This window comes from Salvelinus fontinalis, chromosome 1 (assembly GCF_029448725.1).
Source record: "Salvelinus fontinalis isolate EN_2023a chromosome 1, ASM2944872v1, whole genome shotgun sequence".
In the NCBI taxonomy this organism is placed as follows: Eukaryota; Metazoa; Chordata; class Actinopteri; order Salmoniformes; family Salmonidae; genus Salvelinus; species Salvelinus fontinalis.
In genome coordinates this window covers 35,652,843-35,674,209 of record NC_074665.1, presented here as the reverse complement: position 1 = coordinate 35,674,209, position 21,367 = coordinate 35,652,843, and the positions used below count along the sequence as shown (strand labels likewise).

The following is a 21,367-nucleotide window of genomic DNA, read 5'->3' as shown; positions in this document are numbered from 1 at the left end:
ATAAATAGGCCGTGGTGGCGAAGTAATTACAATATAGCAATTAAACACTGGAGTGGTAGAATGTGCAGAAGATGAATGTTTAAGTAGAGATACTGGAGTGCAAAAGAGCAAGATAAATAAATAAATACAGTATGGGGATGAGGTAGATTGGATGGGCTATTTACAGATGAGCTATGTACAGGTACATGCAATCCAGGTCTGTGCCCAAACAGTACATAGCCCATCTGTAAATAGCACATCCAACTACCACATCCTCATATTGCCATTTATATTTTTGCTCCTTTGCACCGCAGTATCTCTACTTGCACATTCATCTTCTGCACATCTATCACTCGTGTTTATTTGCTTAATTGTAATTATTTCGCCACTACGGCCTATTTATTGCCTTACCTCACTAATCTTACTTCATTTGCACACACTGTATATAGACTTTTCTATTGTGTTATTGACTGTACATTTGTTTATTCCATGTGTAACTGTGTGTTGTTGTTTGTGTCACACTGCTTTGCTTTATCTTGGCCAGGTCGCAGTTGTAAATGAGAACTGGATGAGAACTGGCTTACCTGGATGAATAAAGGTGAAATAAAAAATAAAATAAATAAAAACTGTATGTGGGAATGTCTGTCCTACATGTAGTGTTGGTACATGGAATATTCATTCAACTCATTCTCTATTGTCATAGATTTGGTGGGCACTGTCATCTGTGATCTTTGTGATATGACCTTTTTTTAAGCACGTACTGATGAAACGGTCACTTAATATTTTTTTCTTATCTACAAACGCTCTACATTTATCCACTCTGATAGGGTTGGATCCTATATGCTACTTTTATTATTGTCCTGTAAATGGTTCAGTGCCTATAATTTAGGCTGTGTGTGTGTAGAATGGGGCATAAAGGAAATTACCTCTACTACTAAATTACTACTAGTTTAAAGTGACAAGGAAAACAGCATACAAATTTGGCTCGTGTATTCATTTGCCTATAACTAATCAGAATTCCATTATGTTTACATTAAAAAGAAAATACTTCAAAATGAGAAGATCCTGCCATGGAAAAGACGACTGGGTGGACATAAAGTGGAATGGACGGAAAATAACTCACACCATGCAGCAGGACACCTTCAGCTGCAAGGTCTTTGTAATGCAGGTTTGATAGTCATATTTTCAATAATGAATGGTTAGCTGTTATGTGACAATTAGGTCAAAAACTCAATTGTATTTTTTGGTGTAGATGGCCAAGGCAGTTGCACAGAACTTCCCCAACATCCCCTCCCAAATTGATATGGAACCTTCAAAAACCACATGGAGCAACTGCGAAAAGAAATGGCTGAGGATATACTAAAAATGTCTGGTATGTAATGTCATTTAATTCAAAGTAAATTCATTATTTTTATGTAGTTGTGTCAGACAGCCATATGTTCAGTTCATGCCTATGATTTCAGAGTTCAACAAAGCCAACAACTGCTTCATGTGTGCCACTGATAAAGAACCTGGATGTGGCCCAAAGACTGACTGGGTAAGTAACTTTATTTAACATGTTTATAATCTTTTGACAACAGTGGCGGCATGTAAGACAATTTATGATATAACACAATGGATGGCTAATTCTTCATTCTACATTGATATTTGATATTACTTATAACGTGTTACACTTTGTTTTGTTTTAGATTGAATGTTTTGGCATGCCAACGGTGGCTCCATGTGCTGTAACTAGGAATGAAGACAAAATTGTTCAACAGAGTAAAGAACAGAAACTGGAAGTGCAGTCTTTGTTGTTGAAAATGTATGCTATACCCCATCCACACCGAAGAGGCTCTGAAATGTACATCAACCAGGGATAAAGAGAAAGTTAAAAGTTAATGTTTCATACTTATTTGAAGTTAAGTGTCTGTTGACATGTTGGAAAAGATTAAAGGTCTACAATTTCTGTTTAATTTGTCAATATTCCATTTTTATTAATTGATTTACTGGCCACCATCACTGTGGTTACATGTTCAGTATATGTATTGACCAGCAAACCCACTGCAGCCTACCTCATCTAACTCTCCATCCCTGCTTTGGACAATTAATAGCATGACTCTCATACTTTGCCCTTTTCCTTTATGGTTGATATTAACAACGAAAGGAGATATTATCTGTCTCTCTCCTATTTTGTACCGCTGCTAAATACTGTGGAAAAATAAAAAAACAGGGAAAATAAGTACTTAGAACTACCAATAATTATAGATAAATATTACAGAAACGGGTAAACACTGGACTGAACCCCCTAATTGTCAAACTAATATTAATGTACAACAATATAGAAGAGACATAACTAGGTTATGCAATATGGGTGTATATGCACTGCACGCTTCTTAGGTGTGTAATTGACATGACCAAGGAGCTATTGAAGTTTAAAACTATGAAACATGTACATTAAACCACGTGATTTTACAGTACACAATATAGAAGAGTACATTCTGCACCATGTTTGAAGTCAGTAGGTCACATGACCAAGGAGCTATTGAAATTCTACATTTTGAAAAATTCATGTAAAATCTTGTGAGAAGAAAATTGACTAACTAAAGGATGTGCAATGTGGAGTGGACATTCTGAACCTTGTTTGAAGTCTCTAGGTCACATGACCAAGGAGCTATTGAAATTTTACATTTGGAAAAATTCATGTAAAAACATGTGAGATGGAAAATGTACAAACTAAAGGGTGTGCAATATAGAAGGGTAGTCAGTGGACATTCTGAACCTTTTTTGAGTCCAGTAGGTCATACGACCAATGAGCTATTGACATTCAAAAATGTAAATAAATAATTTAAAATAGTGCAAGATGTAAATCGCCAAAAAATAAATGTGTGCAACACAATTCTATGCCATCGGGTTAGTTAGAACCAGCTTTGAAAGTTTTATGAGTAATGGTTAAATAGCTATTGGAATTTGAACATTTTGATTTGTCACTATGTTGATGGTCCCTAACTGCTGTTGGTGGACGTAAGGAAAACTACAAGCGAATATCCAATCTAAAACTGTCTTTACCTCGGTCTGCCAGTGTCACAGAACGAATAAAGCTTTTTCGTGATACAATTTGATTTCATTTGAACATTGTATTTGTCTCATGCACCGAATACAACACGTGTAGTAGCCCTTACCGTGAAATGCTTACTTACAAGCCCTTAATTAACCAACAATGCAGTTAAAGAAATAGAGTTAAGACAATATTTACTAAACAAACTAAAGTGATATAACACAAAATGACAGAACAACGAGCATTACGAGCCCCCATTATACAGGGGGTACAGGGTGGTCGAGGTCATTTAGAAAGTGACTATGCATAGATAAAACAGCGAGTGGCAGCAGTGTAAATAAAAACAAAAGGATGGGGGTTTAATGTGATGACACGACGGACTGAAGGCTGTTTATAAAAGATAGCTAAACAATAACATGCAGACATTCATATCAATTTAAACGTTGACATCTTCCTCACCGCCCTGTCTGCCAAAAATAATCTATTGAAATGAAAAGCCCATTGTCACAGACCAGCAGTGTCGTGAGCTTACCAGTAACAAGCTTGAAGAGTAGCGTTGTCTGCTGCTTGCTAGCTACCATTGCACAAATACAATAAATGCATTTACTCACTTTCTTAGGATCGCACGCCACCCGCGAGAACGGTGTTATCTTTGGCCATTATACCGAAGTAGGTTTAAATTATTCGGAGGCGAATACTTGAAAGAGAGATACTCTGGCGCGAGCTTCGTTTTTAGCTCAAACGCTACTCCTCTACTGCGCAGACTCAGTGCTGCAAGGTGTTCTGGGTATTTAGCTAACTCCTTTTCCTTCCAGTCCGCGTGTAGTTGATGAAGGTTGCTGAATTGATTCCCTGCCTTTTATAGCTATACTAGTTAAATACACTGCTTCGTTAGAACTATGTCGTTCAGTTTCAATTTCGACGTGCAGTTAACGACAAAGGGGCAACAAGGTGAAGGTGAAGAAAGTAAACCACAAACTGGAAAGCAGGATTATGCAGTCAAACCTGTGAGTAACAGAGCTAGCTAGCTCGAGCCAGTACAACCTTAGTTATGAGGTCCCAAAGAATTCCCCAGGCTTTTTGGGCTGTTACCTAGAGCAGAATTCCTGCTACGTTAATTAAATGGAACTGAATATAATTTATTTATGAAGTAGAAGTAACCCTGGCTTTATATTCTTGTTTAAAAGGGATGGTGTGCAGCTGCCCCTGTATCTGCGTTAAGGGCCATCCACACCAAGTATGATAACTATAATAATAAATTAGAGCAACATAACTATAAACGCCCGAGGTAAAGACAGATTCAGGTTGGATATTCGACAGATATTCGCCTGTAGTTTTCCTTACGTCCACCAACAGCAGTTAGGGACCGTCAACATAATGACAAATTACATTTTTTCTCATTTCAATAGCTCTTTAACCATTATTCCTAAAACTTTCAAAACTGGTTCTAGCTAACCCGATGCATAGACACACATTGCACACTTAAATAAAAAATAGCTCCTATGTCATGTGACCTGACTTCAAACAAGGTTCAGAATGTACACTCAGTGGGCCTACACGTTGCACACCCTTTAGTTTGTCCATTTTCATCTCACAATTTTACATGGTTTTTCAATGTTAATAATTTTAATAGCTCCTTGGTCATGTGACCTACTGACCTCCAACAAGGTTCATAATGTCCACTAACTACCCCTTTATATTGCACACCCTTTAGTTTGTCCATTTTCATCTTACGTTTTTACACTCATTTTGTAAACTTTCACATTTCAATAGCTCCTTGTTAATGTTATGACTTTCAGGATGTCCACAGACTGGCGGAGACGGGAGCCGAAAGGCATCCAGTATGGTAACGCGACCGATCCCGGCGAAACTGGCGGGAGCCCTGGGGAGAGTCCGCTTTTCTTTGTGAAGGGCAGGGTGCCCTGGAATGGGTTCGCCCTGAGAGGGGGCCAAGCCCTGGAAAGCGTTGCGGTGTCCGGTGAGCTCTCCCTGGTCCTTGAAAATCCGGGGGAGTGGGTGTAATTCTCGCGTCGTACCCATATCCACAGCAGGTGTCCAAGGTGAACAGCCTCTGGCATGTTATAACAATGTAGGTAAGGGAAGTTGGCAAAAAAGATCCTTAATTTCGATTGGCTCTAGGGGCTGGGGTACGAGGGCGGGGCTGGGCTCGAGCCGCGGCCTGGGGAGCGGTCGCACCGTTACCCTCCTCTCACCACCGTTGGAAGTTTGTTGTGCGGTCCATCTCGTGGTCTCTCTTGCATGGACTCGCAAGGGGCTGCGTGTGGGGTTTCGTCGGGGTGGTGTCCATTGGCGGGCCGAAGGTGGACCGGTGGGGGTTTGGGTCCGGTGGTTGGCGGCGGCAACTCGAACGCCTGCCGGGCCCTTCTCGCGGATCACCCCAGCTACGGTGCTCGCCGGCACCACACATTGTAGGTGGGGAGGTCTCCTCTACGCTCACTAGACTTGAGGCAGAGACAAAACCCATTGGCCCCGCAGTGATGGGGCATTGCATGGATCTGGCTCATGCCCTACGAAGTGGGGACAGGTATCTCCAGCGTGTCATGGGGAGGGAGGCCTACATTTGATGTGGGTAATACCATCCACGCCCATTGATTTGCCAGCGGAACCATACAACGGACGGCAGAAGCCTAGGTTCCCACGGGGCACAGATCACTGAATGTCAACTTGATGAAATTCAAAGGAGGGTACCCACCGGTTGCACTCAAATCACCCTTGGAGTGACTGTGACCCACTCATGTCAAAGTGAGGAATATTGATGAAGCGCTGGTAAAAGTGGTTCCTATGGCTCTATCCTGGAGGGCTGACTAGGCAAGCAAATGATTGAAAGGGGAGGATTATTTTCTGTTGCTTCATCCGACACCCGGTCGATGGTGCCGCTAGATACTGAGAGGGGTATTTGGTTCTCAAGCCTATAAGTATTGCGCTGGCACTTGATGTCGATTGGGTGTAAAAACCAAGTTAAAGGCCACTGAAGGTTAGTAGCGGCAACTGATGTCCAGTTTGTAAGACAGAAAAGCCTCTGATGCCACTTTGCGTAATTCGAATGGATGTCAATTTGATTTCTGACCGTAGCATGCTTCCCTTTGCAGCTGCACTCAAACCACCTTCGGGGTGGCTGTGACTCCCTCATGTCAAAGTGAGGAAATTAGATGAAGCGGGGGTAAACGGTGGGACATTATTAAGAGTCTTGAGGTAGCCAAATGCCTTGTCATCCAGTTAGTGACGCGCATGAATGGATGGATGAGATTCTCACTGTCCCTACCTACTATCTATCGAAAACACAGCCAAGGGAACGGGCTTGACTGAATCAGCGGGGAAAGAAGTCTTTGTTGATCTTGACTCTGGCGCTGTGAAGAAACATAAGGTGTAGAATGTGGGAGGCCTCGGCCGCTGGTGAAATGCCATTATTCTTATCGTTTTTTAATTTACCCGGGGATACGAGACCCGGGTGCTCGCGCTGGGTGCGACCCAGGGACAGTGGCAGGTGGGGAGTTTTACTGGGGCGGGGCACCTGTCAAACAGTAACGCAGGTGTCCTAGGTGAGCTTAGGGAGGACAGAAACTTCCCGTGGAGCAGAAGGGCAAAAGCTCGCTTGATCTTGATTTTCAGTATGAATACAGACCGTGAAAGTGGGGTGTCTCTTCCTATCATTGTGAAGCGTTGGATTGTTCACCCACCAGTAGGGAACGTGAGCTGGGTTTGGACCGTCGTGAGACAGGTTAGTTTTACCCTACTGATGATGTGTTGCAATAGCAATCTTGCTCAGCACGAGATGAACCACAGGTTCAGACATTTGGTGTATTTGCTTGGCTGAGGAGCCAATGGTGCAAAGCTACCATCTGTGAGATTATGACTGAACGCCTCTAAGTCAGAACCCCCCCCCTAAACGTAAAAATACCGTAGCTCCACGGCTCTTTGTTTGGCCCGGGATAGCCTGCCTCTTTTGGCAGGTGAGTAGAGCCGTTCGTGACGGGGTTGGGGTGTGACCGGAAGAGTTGCTGCCCCTCTCCTGATGCGCACCGCATGTTTGTGGGGAACCTGGTGCTAAGTCACTTGTAGACGATCTAATTCTGGGTCAGAGTTTCGTACGTAGCAGAGCAGCTCACTCGCTGCGAGCTATTGAAAGTCAGCCCTTGATCCAAGCGTTTGTTGGGGACGGAAGGCATCTTCCTCCACCATCCTCCTGCTTTACTTATGGGTTACAGGTCCACGGAGAAGGGCCAGAGGCCAGACATGGAGTGTGAGAGAGCCCAGGCAGGCGGGTAGAAAGCATAAGACATTTACATTGGGCTCTGGATAGGTAGGGGGCTAGGTGGTGGGCGCCCATCCGCCCGGGCCCATCCTCTGGTGGGACTGTACGTCAGGTTGGGCCTCGCTGTGGAAGTCAAAAGGTTACCAGGTACACGAGGAGGCCTCCACCAAGGCGGGGGGGCACTCAGGGGTGGCTGGAATCGGGCTGGGGGCAGCACTCAGGCTGTGGAGGTTGGGTTGGGGGCTTATTCTCTGAGCGAATAAAAGCGGGTCGATTACCATGTGCCCAGAGCCTGTTAAGGGTTATCAGGTCCACGTGGTTCCTGACAGCGAGACTATAGACGTCTTAGTAATTCCAGGGAGTAAGCTATACTCTAAGGCCAGTGGAGAGGGGTGTTGACCGGGTAGGGAGAGTAGGTCTGTAGTGCCAGGGAGTAAGCTATACACTCTCAGGCCCAGGGAGAAGGCAGGCAGGGAGTGTAGGCCTAGAGGTCACCAGGTCAATGGGGGACAAAGGAAGGCAGAGCAGACAAATTAATGTAAAATTGCATGAGATTAAAATGGACAAACTAAAGGGTGTGCAATGTGTAGGCCCACTGATTGTACATTCTGAACCTTGTTTGAAGTCAGTAGGTCACATGACCAAGGAGCTATTGAAATTCAAATGTAAAAAAAAAAAAGCTTGTTTACGCTCACTAACTAATTCAACTAGGAATACAAAATGCTGCTCACATGTTTATTAGCTTTGCAAAGCAAATTAAGGTCCAAATCGTGAAAATAAGACCTGTACGATGTTGTGTGCAATTTTTCCAACATGACACTTATTTGGAGTTTGTGGCTAAAGTGGTTTGAAAGCGCGAATATCCTACCTGAAACTCTTATTTCAGTCTAAACGTTGGCGAGCATCCACACCAGTGGGTCGTTTATTGTTCTTCAGTATACCTGTAAATCAACTGATCAACGCATCCTACTGCATGCTGTTGGCCTATTAATACGTAGCTGTTGATCGCATAGTTACAGGAAGTAGGGGTGCTGAGGATCCTGCATCACCCCCTGATAAAGCAAAAAATATCAACCGTACTTTCATGATAGTTATTGTCCTTGGTGTGGATAGCCCTTTAGAGATTTTTATTTTTTATTTAACCTTGTCGACGATGAGTATGACGGGTCTCATCTTGAATGCCCAGGAAACTCAGATTTAAACCAGACATGTCCGATATGGATTTTTTGTGAGCCGATTGAGATTTTTGGTGGTCAACATTTTTTTATGTAACCTTTTATTTAACTAGGGAAGTCGGTTAATTAAGAACAAATTCTTATTTACAATGACGGTCTACCAATATTCAACATCATTAAATTTGAAAATGTTGATGATATTTCCCAGAGACAGCCATGTGTGCATTGATTTACATTTTAATCATTTAGCAGACATACTTATCCAGAGCGATTTACAGGAGCAATTAGGGTTATGTGCCTTGCTCAAAGACACGTCACGATTTTTCATTAATGCATTATCACATTTAATCAAAAAATAATTACATAATGGTAATAATTGTATTTGAATGGTAAATCTCTTGATGAACTGGGTAAATTAAGATGTCATAGGCCTAATCACAATACAGGTGAATGCATATTCAGTAGGAGTGTGCATTTATTGAGCTTGTTTTGGCTCATCAGTGGAATCCATGGTGCTGCAGATGACAATCTGTTTGCCTTTCATTTGGGACTTAATTAGCCTACTGATCAACAGCATTTGCATAGAAACATCACTCGGCATGTCACGCCTGTATGGAAGGCTGCTGTTAGTTTAAGAATATAAACCTAACAACTGAGACATAAACTGAACAAGTTCCACAGACATGTGACTAACCAATGGAATAATGTGTCCCTACATAAAGGGGGGCAAAATCAAAAGTAACAGTCAGTATCTGGTGTGGCCACCAGCTACATTAAGTACTGCAATGCATCTCCTCATGGACTGCACCAGATATGCCAGTTCTTGCTGTGAGATATTACCCCACTCTTCCACCAAGGCACCTGTAAGTTTCCAGACATTTCTGGCGGGAATGGCCCTAGCCCTCACCCTCCGATCCAACAGGTCCCAGACGTGCTCAATGGGATTGCGATCCGTGCTCTTCGCTGTCCATGGCAGAACATTGACATTCATGTCTTGCAGAAAATCATGCACAGAACGAGCAGTCTGGCTGGTGGCATTGTCATGTCAGGATGAGCCTGCAGGAAGGGTACCACATGAGGGAGGAGGATGTCTTCCCTGTAACGCACAGCGTTGAGATTGCCTACAATGATAACAAGCTCAGTCCGATGATGATGCTGTGACACACCGCCCCAGACAATGACGGACCCTCCACCTCCAAATCGATCCCGCTCCAGAGTACAGGCCTCGGTGTAATGTTCATTCCTTCGACGATAAACGCGAATCTGACCATCACCCTTGGTGAGACAAAACCAGGGGTCAGTGAAGAGCACTTTTCTCGTCAGTGAAGATCACTTTTTGCTGGTGATGTCTGGTGAGGACCTGCCTTACAACAGGCCTACAAGCCCTCAGTCCAGCCTCTCTCAGCCTATTGCGGACAGTCTGAGCACTGAAGGCAGGATTGTGCATTCCTGGTGTAAGTCGGGGAGTTGTTGCCATCCTGTACCTACCTCGCAAGTGTGATGTTCAGATGTACCGTCTGTAAGCTGTTAGTGTCTTATTGACCGTTCCACGGGTGCATGTTCATTTAATTGTTTATGGTTCATTGAGCAGGCATGGGAAACAGTGTTTAAACCCTTTACAATGAAGATCTGTGAAGTTATTTGGATTTTTACGAATTATCTTTGAAAGACCGGGTCCTGAAAAGGGGACGTTTATTTTTTTGCTGAGTTAGAAGAACACGTATCCAATGCAAATGGTTCCAATGTGACGTCATGATTTGTATAGAAATTATTTTTCAGCTGTCATGACGCATCTCTAAAAAACAGATGCAAGGATGAAATTTGAAGTGACTCGATTGGCTAGTTCAGCTATCTGTCAAGAAGTTGTAACTTGAGCCTGCTGCTATAATTGGAAAGAGCGAGGCGGTAGCTACGCTCCCTTTCACTTCTCATCTCTTCATCACTCATATCACTTGGTGCTGTTTACTGCTACTATGAGAACTAACTCAATGGCGATGACATTTTCTATCAAGCCATAAATGTGTATAATATGTAACATGGAGAGTGAGGGTAGGAAAAAATATATGAAACGACAATGCACGTTCAGTCTGACTCAAATCTGCCCATAGTTTGAGAAGTGAGAACGTGCATTCTCCACAGCTTTCTTGGTCCATAAACATGCAGGAAGATTATTAGGTACAGTGCCTTCAGAAATTCAAAAAATCTCTTGATTTTCTCCACATTTTGTTGTTACAGCCTGAATTTAAAATAGATAGAATTTCATGTTTTTGGGTCACTGGCCTGCACACAATACCCCATAATGTCAAAGTGGTATTATGTTTTTATAAATGTTTCCAGATGATTTAAAATGAAAAGTTGAAATGTCTTGTCATTAAGTATTCAACCCCTTTGTTATGGCAAGCCTAAATAAATTCAGGAGTAAATATTGCTTAACAAGCCGCATAAGTTGCATGGAATCACTCTGTGTGCAATAATGGTGTTTAACATGGTTTTTGAATGACTACCTCATCTCTGTACCCCACACATACAAATTATCTGTAGGGTCTCTGTCGAGCAGTGAATTTCATACACAGATTCAACCACGAAGACCAGGGAGGTTTTCCAATGCCTCACAAAGAAGGGCAACTATTTGTAGACGTGTAAAAAAGCAGACACAGAATATCCCTTTGCGCATGGTGCAGTTATTAATTACACTTTGGATGGTGTATCCATACAGTCACCTAAAAGATACAGGAGTCCTTCCTAATTCAGTTGCTGGAGAGGAAGTAAACCGCTCAGGGATTTCACCATGAGGCCAATGGTGACTTTTTAAAACAGTTAGTTTAATGGCTGTAATAGGAGAGGGGTGCACCTTTTTTGTTTTTGCCCTAGCACTACACACCTGACTCAAATCATCAAAGTCTTTTGATGAGTTTATAATTTGAATCAGCTGGGCAAATCCAATACAAAACAATACGGAGTACCACTCTCCATATTTTCAGGCATAGTGGTGGCTGCATCGTGTTGTGGGTATACTTGTAGTCGTTAAGGACTGGGGAGTTTTTCGGGATAAAAAATAAACTGAATGCAGCTAAGCAAAATCCTAGAGGAAAACCTGGTTCAGTCTGCTTTCCAACAGGCACTGGGAGATGAATTTACCTTTCAGTAGGATAATAACCTAAAACACAAGGCCAAATCTACACTGGAGTTGCTTATCAAGAAGACTGAATGTTCCTTAGTGATAAAGTTAGCTTTGACGTACATCTATGGCAAGACCTAGAAATGATCAACAACCAATTTGACAGAGTTTAAAGAATAATGGGCAAATGTTGCACAATCCAGGTGCGGAAGCTCTGAGAGACTTAGGCAGAAAGACTCACAGCTGTAATTGCTGCCAAAGTTGACTAACATGGATTGACTTAGGGTTAAATACTTAGCTAATCAAGATATATTCTTTATTTTATTTTTTACAAATGTTCAAATTTTTCTCCCACTTTGACAGAGTATTTTGTGTATATCGTTGACAAAAAAAAAGACATCCATTTTAAACAAACTTTGTAACACAACAGTGTGGAAAACGTCAAGGGGTGTGAAGCCACTGTAGCTAAACCTATTGCCAACCTTTTTTATATAGGTGTTTACAATCAGCTGTCAATTTACGGATAGGATAAATATATAGCTAGCAAACACCACACATAGACAGATGAAATGATTAGTTAGCTATGTGACCTGTTGGCAATGATTAGGATATCTGCTTGCTTATTGCATGCATGTCCGGGCACGTCGACGCAAGCCTTATTATTAGTGAATTAACTAAACTAATATTTGCAACAGAAGTTACATTTTGGTCACTGTCAATTCATCCAAATCCATTCATTTCTATTTCTGTGGGAAAATGAGCTAGCTTGCTGCTGCTGATTTTTCCCAGCTAGACATTCCACGGCATTGTGCAGTGCTCGTGGCTCAGGCGTGAGTGGCGGCTAGCATAGCGGCAGCTTTGCTATTTAGCGGGAATATTGGCAAAGCCGATAGACTAGAAAAGGCCAATAAAAGCCTGATATCGTCTCGGCCAATGTTTTATTATTTATTTTTTATTGGTTTTCTTATTCAAACTCCCATTAGACAGCTCTGCAAGTGTTATGTCAAAATTTGTTTGTTGTTCACCAAATATGGAGTTTGGCGATGTACTTCCCAAAAAATTGAGTTGCGCTAATATGAACTTTCGTTATGTACTTCCCGAAAAGGTCTAAATAAAAATGTACAAGCAACTGAAAAAAATGCCTCTTCAGCACCTGCATTACTGCCCCGCACAGGTCGAAAGTCTGCAACAGCTCAATACATTGGCGGTGCCAAAGACACAGTTTTTCGGTTGCTTGTACATGTTTATTTAGAACTTGTTTTTTTGGGAAGTATATATCAGCCCTAACGGTAGTAGATGAAGATAGTTGCACAGCGACCTGCCTTATTTGGTGAGTAACAAACATTATTTGACAATGATTGCAGAGCTTCCTGGGTGTTTGAGATGAGATGCGTCATTTCATCAACATCTCTAACACACAGATACTGGGACAGTGTGTAGCCAACCACAAGAGGGAGTCCGTGTTATTCATGACATTAGGCATCTTTGCTTGTGTGTAAGCATTAGGATGCTTCTACAGTGGCAAGAAAAAGTATGTGAACCCTTTGGATTTCTGCATAAATTTGACAAAATTTTACCTGATCTTCATCTAAATCACAACAATAGACAAACTGTGCTTAAACTAATAACACACAAATTATTGTATTTCTTGTCTATATTGAATACAACATTTAAACATTCACAGTGTAGGTTGGAAAAAGTATGTGAACCCCTAGCCTAATTGCCAATTAGCTTTTGGAAAAGTCGTCAGGAGTCGGCTAACCTGGAGTCCAATCAAGGAGACGAGATTGGAGTTGTTGGTTAGAGCTGCCCTGCCCCCCCAAAGAAACACTCACAAATTTGAGTGCTATTCACAAGAAGCATTGCCTGATGTGAACCATCCCTTGAACAAAAGAGATCTCAGAATACCTAAGATTAAGAATGGTTGCCTTGCATAAATCTGGAAAGGATTACAGAAGTATCTCAAAGTCAGTACAGGGTAAGACAAATTGAGCATCATGGTTTGGGGCTGCTTTGCTGCCTCGGGGCCTGGACAACTTGCTATCATCGCAGTTTAGCCTAACATTCTCCTGCAAAATGTCTTTATCTGTCTGCCAATTGAAGCTCAACAGAAGTTAGGTTATGCAACTGGACAACAATCCAAAAGACAGAAGTAAATCAACAACAGAATGGCTTGAACAGAAGAAAATACGCCTTCTGGAGTGGCCCAGTTAGTCCTGACCTCGACCCGATTGGCATGACCTCAAGAGAGTGGTTCACACCAGATATCCCAAGAATATTGCTGAACTGAAACAGTTTTGTAAAGAGGAATGGTCCACAATCCCTCCTGACCGTTGTGCAGGTCTGATCCAGAAAACATTTGGTTCAGGTTATTGCTGGAGGGTCAAGGAGGGTCAACCTGTTCTTAAATCCAAGGGTTCACATACTTTTTCCAGCCTGCACTGTGAATGTTTACACAGTGTGTTCAATGAAGACATGAAACATAATTGTTTTTGTTAGTTTAAGCAGACTGTGTTTTATCTATCGTTTTAACTTAGATGAAGATCAGATAACTTGTTATGACCAATTATATGCAGAAATCCAGGTCATTCTAAAGGGTTCACATAATTTGTCTTCCCACTATGTCTGTTCTATTCATGTGTATGTAGTTGACTACCAGGAGACAAGACAGTTACAACACTTGTGTATGCATGCAGATTGTACTTTGCATTGTACATGACAATGGGCATCTTTTACCTGTGTGTAATCAACAGGTGCCCGGCAACAACAACACCACCACTCCAGCAGAAACTGTCAAAGCAGCTGTTGAACACCACCCCCCTGCAGATCCCAACTTTCTCCTCAACGATGCTGTCTCTGAGACTATTACCATAGGAACGCTTCCACCCCTCCACTTCCTGAATGAGTCTGTGTTCGAGCGGACGGCCAGCGAGCGAGATGACAACGAGAGGATCCTGTCGCGGACCGCCGCCCAGAGCTCGGACCTCATCTCCGGGGTGTACGAGGGAGGGTTGAAGGTGTGGGAGTGTACCTATGACCTCCTGGAGCTGCTAGAGAGGGAGGAGGAGACGTTCGGGGGGAAGATGGTTCTGGATTTGGGCTGTGGTGCTGGACTGCTGGGCCTACTGGCGCTAAAGCGCGGAGCAAGTCAGGTCCATTTCCAGGACTATAATAGTACTGTTATAGAACAGCTCACACTGCCTAACGCACTGCTCAACTGTCAGGTGGAAGGAGAGGAGGAGGAGGAGGAGGAGGAGGAAGAAGTGAAGGGGAGGAAGGGAAAGAAACGGGGGCTGCAGGAGGAGGACGATGAGACAATTATAGAAGAGGACAAGATGAGAAAGGATGAAGAGGCGAAGTCCGATGAGGAGAAGAAGAATGAACAGAAAAAAGAGGGAGAGGATGGCAGCCCGTCGCCCAAGAGGCAAGCCCTGGACCCATCCCAGCATACGAAGCTGACCTGCTGTCGTTTCTTCTCGGGCGACTGGACAACGTTCCTAGCGCTGGTCCTCAAGGAAGACCTGTTCCCTAAATATGACATCATCTTCACCTCAGAGACCATCTACAACACGGCGTACTACTCAGCTCTTCACGACACCCTCCACAGACTGTTGGCCCCGAGGGGAGTGGTCTACCTGGCCACCAAGGCCCACTACTTTGGGGTGGGGGGTGGGCTGCACCTATTTGAACAGTTTATAGAGGACAAGGGAGTGTTTGATATGGAGAAACTGTGGGATGTGGACCAGGGGCTACAGAGACATGTTGTGGCCATGCACTTCAAAACAACAATCAAGTCTTGACTTTTTACTTTGTGTAGTTTCAAATGAATTTCTACTCAATGCACCTGGAACTTCTATGCTACCTACGGTGTGCTAACTTCAATCAGTTTCAAATAAACGTTTTCCTATAAAGATCACCCGGGTGTCAATTGTGACAAAGAAACAGGACTTGGACATAATTAAAATGACCGCATGTTTGACCGATAATGATAAGACATGTAGAATATTTAAGACTTACTGTAGGTCTGGCTTTTTCTTTTTTTTTTTTTTTTTGGTGGTATAACCTTGTATGTCAAATACTGGAGATGTGCTTCACGAAAAGATGACAGAGTTTGAATAGTTTGAATATTCGCCAGTTGAAGAAGACAACAGGATAGCTGCACTGATGGAGGGAAAGAGGCAGAAGTCTGATAGAGGAGATGAGCAGATATTCCATTACCGTGGCATTATTCCATTGTTTCCATTGTAGTGTGCAAACTAGGCCAATATCAAGCATACCTCAAGTATTTCAAAGTATTTTGGCAAGTGTATTTGGTGCAGGTCGGTTTTTAACAGAACATTGCTTCTTGTGTTCTACATACTGTAGAAGTTTCTGTACAGTACTTAATGTTAACGTGAAAATGTCTTCAACTCAGTTTCCATTTGTTATGTGTATGTTTGTGAAATACACTATAAAGAAAAGCAGAGTTTGTATTTATTTTTGATTGTGGGGTCATAAGTGGTAGTTGAAGTAGGCACAATATACTACCCTAAAGAAGATACCGTTTCATGTCAACTTTACCCTTTGTTCACATACCTCTCTCACTTTCTATATTTATTTATTTAGAATAGGGCTAGTGCAGGAGAAAAGTGGAAAGGAAATGACGGTCTTTATAGGGGGTAGGGAGGAGGAAAGGAAATGGGCTCAGTGACCTTTGCAGGTGATTCCCAAAGTGTTCAAATAGCACCATGAAAGCTAGACTTGTTCCTGAAGTCCGCTGCAAAATGTAAATTGCGACTTATCCCATCTGCCCAAGGACGAGGTCTGAAAGTGGAGTCCGGCGTCACTGTAGTGTAGCATATCTATTCTGCAGTGGGGCTTTTTGTGGTTTCTGTCTCCTAGTTCACCTTTTCACATTTTGTTCCCCATCAATATTATTTTGTATACACTTTAAAGACTTGGCAATGTCATGTTACAATCTAAAGTTATCAAAGATAGACGCATATCAAAATGTCTTGTGGCAATTTTCTAGAAGGGTGACCATATTGGATGTGTCATCGAATAAATATAGTAAAGTGTCACAAATCATGATTGACACTTTTTTAATGTAAAATATTCACTTAACTTATTACGGTAAACCTATGAGTAGGAACAAACAGGGTAGATTCTGTTGAGGAAGAGAAGTCCGGTAAACCTATGAGTAGGAACAAACCAGGGTAGATTCTGTTGAGGAAGAGAAGTCCGAGTGGTATAGCTAGAGTGGAATTCCCTTTTAGCTTTATCATGGAAATCTAAAGCTTGTAGAAATACTGTAACACAGACTGAGAGAAGGGAGGATAATGCACAGTATAACCAGTGGGAGAGAAGGGGGGATTTCCTAGGAAGAATAATAAACAGGGTAGCACCACCTAAGTGGGTTACACCTGTGTTGGTGTCAATGTAACATGATGAGGAAGAAGGATAACGTGGGTTTTACGGTTATCGTACGTCATCTTCCACTTACTGATAGTTTGTGTACACTTTCATCTATGTTCTGTGTTTCGCATTCATCTCTGTGTATGACTAATCTGTTCCAGTCATTGACACTTGCACAACTTGAGTGCCCTGTTTCATCCAATAAGATTAAGATGACTTTATTGGTCAATTCCAACTGAAATTTGACTTCCCCTGTTTCCACCTCAGAAAGATACACATACAGTGCCTTCAGAAAGTATTCATACCACTTGACTTATTCCTAATTTTGTTGTTACAGCCTGAATTCAAAATTGATTAAATGTGTATTCTTTTCACCCATTTACACACTATCCCATAATGACAAAGTGAAAACATGCTTTTAGAAATGTATTGAAAATTAAATCAAACTTTGTAGAAACAGCTATGGCAGTGATTATAGCTGTGAGTATTTTCTAGGTAAGTCTCTTAATAAGAGCTTTCCACACCTGGATTGTACAACATTTGCCCATTTATTCTTTTCAAATTCTTCAAGTTCTGTCAAATAAGTTGTTGATCATTGCTAGACAACCGTTTTCAGGTCTTGCCGTTAGGGTTGCAAAGGGTCAGAAACTTTCCAGGAAATGTATGGAAATTTTCCATGTGAAGTTAAGCCTGGGAATTTTCCTTAAATCCATCAAAAAAGTTATAACAGTGAACCTTTTTTGTGGGATACACATAAGGCAATTCTAGGTCTTGTGGCATATTTTGGTTAAACTATCCCCAATTCAATGGAATTGCAACCCTCTGCATGCACAGTGCATTCTTCCATCACATGTACAGCTGATTCTCAAGATCTTGCACACTAATGAGATGCTATTGAGCCCACACTACTACACTGAAGCATGGACTACATGCCTTCTGGTAAGTTTTGATTACAATACTGGGTGAGGTGAATAGCTTTTATGACACAGATCTGTTTGAAATTCACTGCTCGACTGAGAGACCATTGTACGTGTGGGGTACGAAGATGAGGTAATCATTCAAAAATCATGTTAAACACTTATTGCACTCATGCAACTTATTATTTGACTTTTTAAGCAAATTTGTACTCCTAAAAGTATTTAGTCTTGCCATAACAAAGGGGTTGAATAATTATTGACTCAAGACATTTCAGCTTTTCCTTTTTAATTAATTTTTAAAAATTTCTAAAAACATTGAAATTATGGGGTAAAGTGTGTTAACCAATGACAAAAACATCTCAGTTTAATCTATTTTAAATTCAGACTGTAACACAAATGTGGAAAAAGTCAAGAGGTGTGAATACTTTCTGAAGGCACTGTATACAGGTTTTGGAAAGGTGTGGAGGGTTGCCACGCTGGGAGCTGCTGTTGTGGGGGGGTTAAGTGCTCAAGGGCTCAACAGCAGGAATTGTCATCTAGGATTTAATGCCAGCAACCCTCCGATTGCCAGCTCACTTCCCTCCAGATTTGTCCCATCAGACCCAGGATTTGAACTGGCAACCCTCCAGTTGCTGGCTTGCCTCTCTAACCGCTAGGCTAATTATCAGTTTAATCATGCACATAGTGTAGACCTAACAGTGGAGTCAATGTTATTTTTTAGGCTTCAAGCTTGTCTAGATTGGTCAAGTTGACTCCCTTCTCCACACGCACTAATCGGAATCAATGACGCAATAACCTAATTGACATATATGAGAGAAAAAAATATTTGTGGTTTTGTGGAAACCTAATTGTATTCCACCAACTCTTGAAGCATGCCTCTTTGTTAAAAAGGGCAACAAGTGACTGGATAAAATATCCACTTCCTTTTCACTCAAACACACAGAAACCAACCAATGCATGTTTCCTGTGCCTTGTCACCTACACTCAGCAGCTGTTCTGAGGTTGAGGGGAATTCCTGTTTCCTCCACCAGACTAGGGTTTCATATCAATACTCTAACACAGGTTCCTCCTCTCCTACCCTTGTCTCCTCTTCATCTGACCGGAGAGGACGTGACAACACAATTCCTCTCAGGAATTCAGCTTAATTTTTTGGCCAATGTTTTTAGATCAGAAAAGAGAAATAAGAGAGAGTTGAAGGTGAGAGAAAAGAGAAGACAAGCAGAGGAAGTGACTATAGACTATTAAGCAACCCCTAGCCTCTCCCCGGGTTTTCTGATGGGAAGTGAGGGAGAGAGGGAGGGCAGGGCTGGTCTGATGGAGTTCCTCAGAAGCAGCTATGTTGAATCACTGTGTGTGGGGGCGTGAGCCTCACTCCCACTGTTTCCTTGCTGGGAAGTGACTGCCTTGCTTGTCATACAGAGAGAAAGCTAGAAAAACAAGGAGGGGGAGACTAGTGTGGAGGGGAGTGGTATTTAAGCGAGTCTCAACTCAATGTCAGACAGTGTGGTGTGACTAGGACAGGGAACAGTGGGACCTTGCTGGACAGTACAGGTGGATATCAGTGGAGGGAGAAATGTGGAGGCTGGCCTCAACTCCAGTAGGATTTCAGAATGAAACAGAATATACTCAATGGTGTTTTAAATGGACATATCAGATACCAAAATGGAAGATACCGCTATTTGTTGGGTGAGGGCCAGGTCACTATTGTGAATTTCGTTTTTTAATTAGCCAAAACATTGTTTCTGGGAAAGACACGATGAAGCAATGGGACAATGTATGTAATCTGATGTAAGTATTTGAGTAACAAATGTCTTAATCTGTGTGAGTATAATTTCTGTATTGGAATAAGAGATTATGTGGAGCTGTTACTCTTCGACATGATGTATCACACAAAGTAGTGTAAATCGCCTAGTCTGAAATTAACCACTAAACTCTTGTACACTTGTTGGCCTTTCAACGTTCTGTGAGAATTGGATGGATGTAAGCAACATGGCAGAAACCCAAAGGCTACAAGGGCTGTGTGGAGTTAGAGTATCTGATCTATGAGGGGCCATTGAACCGTATCTGTCTGGGTTACATATGCTAGAGGTTGATTAAAGATTAGAGACTGTGTTCAGACTTTGCCTGGTAGCCAGATCTGTCCCCGCTTTAGTCTACTCCATATGTGTGTGATTCATATCTTCTCATTGATATTTTTGAATAACAATAGTTCCTAGTCAACAACACAAGACCTGGAGCTAACACAAGACTCCAGGTCTCAGGCAAGGTTATTCCAGTTTAGTTCCAGGCAGTTCAACCGGTTGTTGCTCAGTTCAACTAATTGACGGGAAGACAGCAGTTTCCTGAGCATATATTAAGGTGTGTTCTTCCTCACAACTTTCTGTGTGCGTGTGGTACTTGTTTGTTTGTGTGTGCGTATGTCCAATCAGGAATGCACTGTAAACCACCGAGGGATAACACTGAAGATTCCTCGAACTGTACTCACACTGTCAATATTGACTCTAGTCATTTGAATGGGTTATATTCCTGCAACATAAATTGTTCAGATGACGATGAGTGGCAAACCATATCTATTGTTGTGGATTTAAAGATATACTGAGCAACATAAAATAAGTATTGTGTGTTTGTATCACACTCCTGGGGCTTGTCCAGGGTTCTACGTTACAGAACGTTAAGATAGATATGTATTGTGTACATATACAGTATGATTGTCTTTCATGTAGTGAATCAACTATTTACTTTTATCTGAACGTTTCACCTTCCTGAATAATCCCATTGTTTCTGTGGAACTGTTTTATGTAACGAGTCATGTCTCGGCTTGACCAGTGCTGTGGCTGGTAGTGTGTGTGTGTGCTTGTTTGTGGCTGACCACTGCTGTACAGTATCTCACATTGCAATCTGAATCAGGCCTTGCATCACCCCACCACAGAAGATTCCCTTTCCTCCCCGCCAACTTCCATCACAGAAGTTGTGAAACGCTCAGGAATCTTGGCTGCTGCAGATGGATCCTTTAAACATCTTTTGGCAAGGTTAAGAGTAGGAGTAACCCTTAAGCACAGATCTAGGATCAGGAACTGCATACCCCTCTAACAAACTGGCTCATCGTTCAGTCTAAGATGAAGATGGAATATGCCCGACCAAATAGCATTTTACTCTTAGGAGGAAGAGGTGCTGATATCTTCTATCACCATCTTCTCACATCCATTTTAGTGACTTTTTATAGAAATAAAGATTGCCCAACCTCGTCGTTTCACTGCCTTTAATCACTCAGCTGTACAGAGGTTTCGTTCTAAATAGGAGTCAGACCAGTTCCGTTTACTGAGGTTTTAAAAGATGTTTCAACATGGTAGAGAGGTACACTTGATTGAACTTGCCTGATGGGTCTGGTTGAATAGTCCCAAAAGTGCAAACCTCGCACAACCAGCCTGGCCTCAGAGCCATACAAAACATACGTGACATTTTTCTGAGCACCTC

General features: G+C 42.2%; 2 protein-coding genes across 2 annotated transcripts in view; one reads left to right on the top strand and one right to left on the bottom strand.

Moving 5' to 3' along the window:
- LOC129853777 (palmitoyltransferase ZDHHC16A-like) overlaps window positions 1–3,792 on the bottom strand; it is a 32,108-nt gene extending 28,316 nt beyond the window's left edge. The window contains exon 1 of the mRNA XM_055920175.1: window positions 3,628–3,792. The gene's annotated coding sequence lies outside the window, so the exon portion shown is untranslated. The remainder of the gene's footprint in view (window positions 1–3,627) is intronic.
- Window positions 3,793–3,813: 21 nt separating this feature from the next.
- On the top strand, window positions 3,814–17,354 carry LOC129853785 (histidine protein methyltransferase 1 homolog). The gene is made up of 2 exons (XM_055920186.1): window positions 3,814–4,023; window positions 14,336–17,354. The coding sequence occupies exons 1-2, from the start codon at window positions 3,916–3,918 to the stop codon at window positions 15,380–15,382; spliced, it is 1,155 nt and encodes a 384-aa protein (XP_055776161.1). The 5' UTR covers window positions 3,814–3,915; the 3' UTR covers window positions 15,383–17,354.
- Window positions 17,355–21,367: the final 4,013 nt, after the last annotated feature.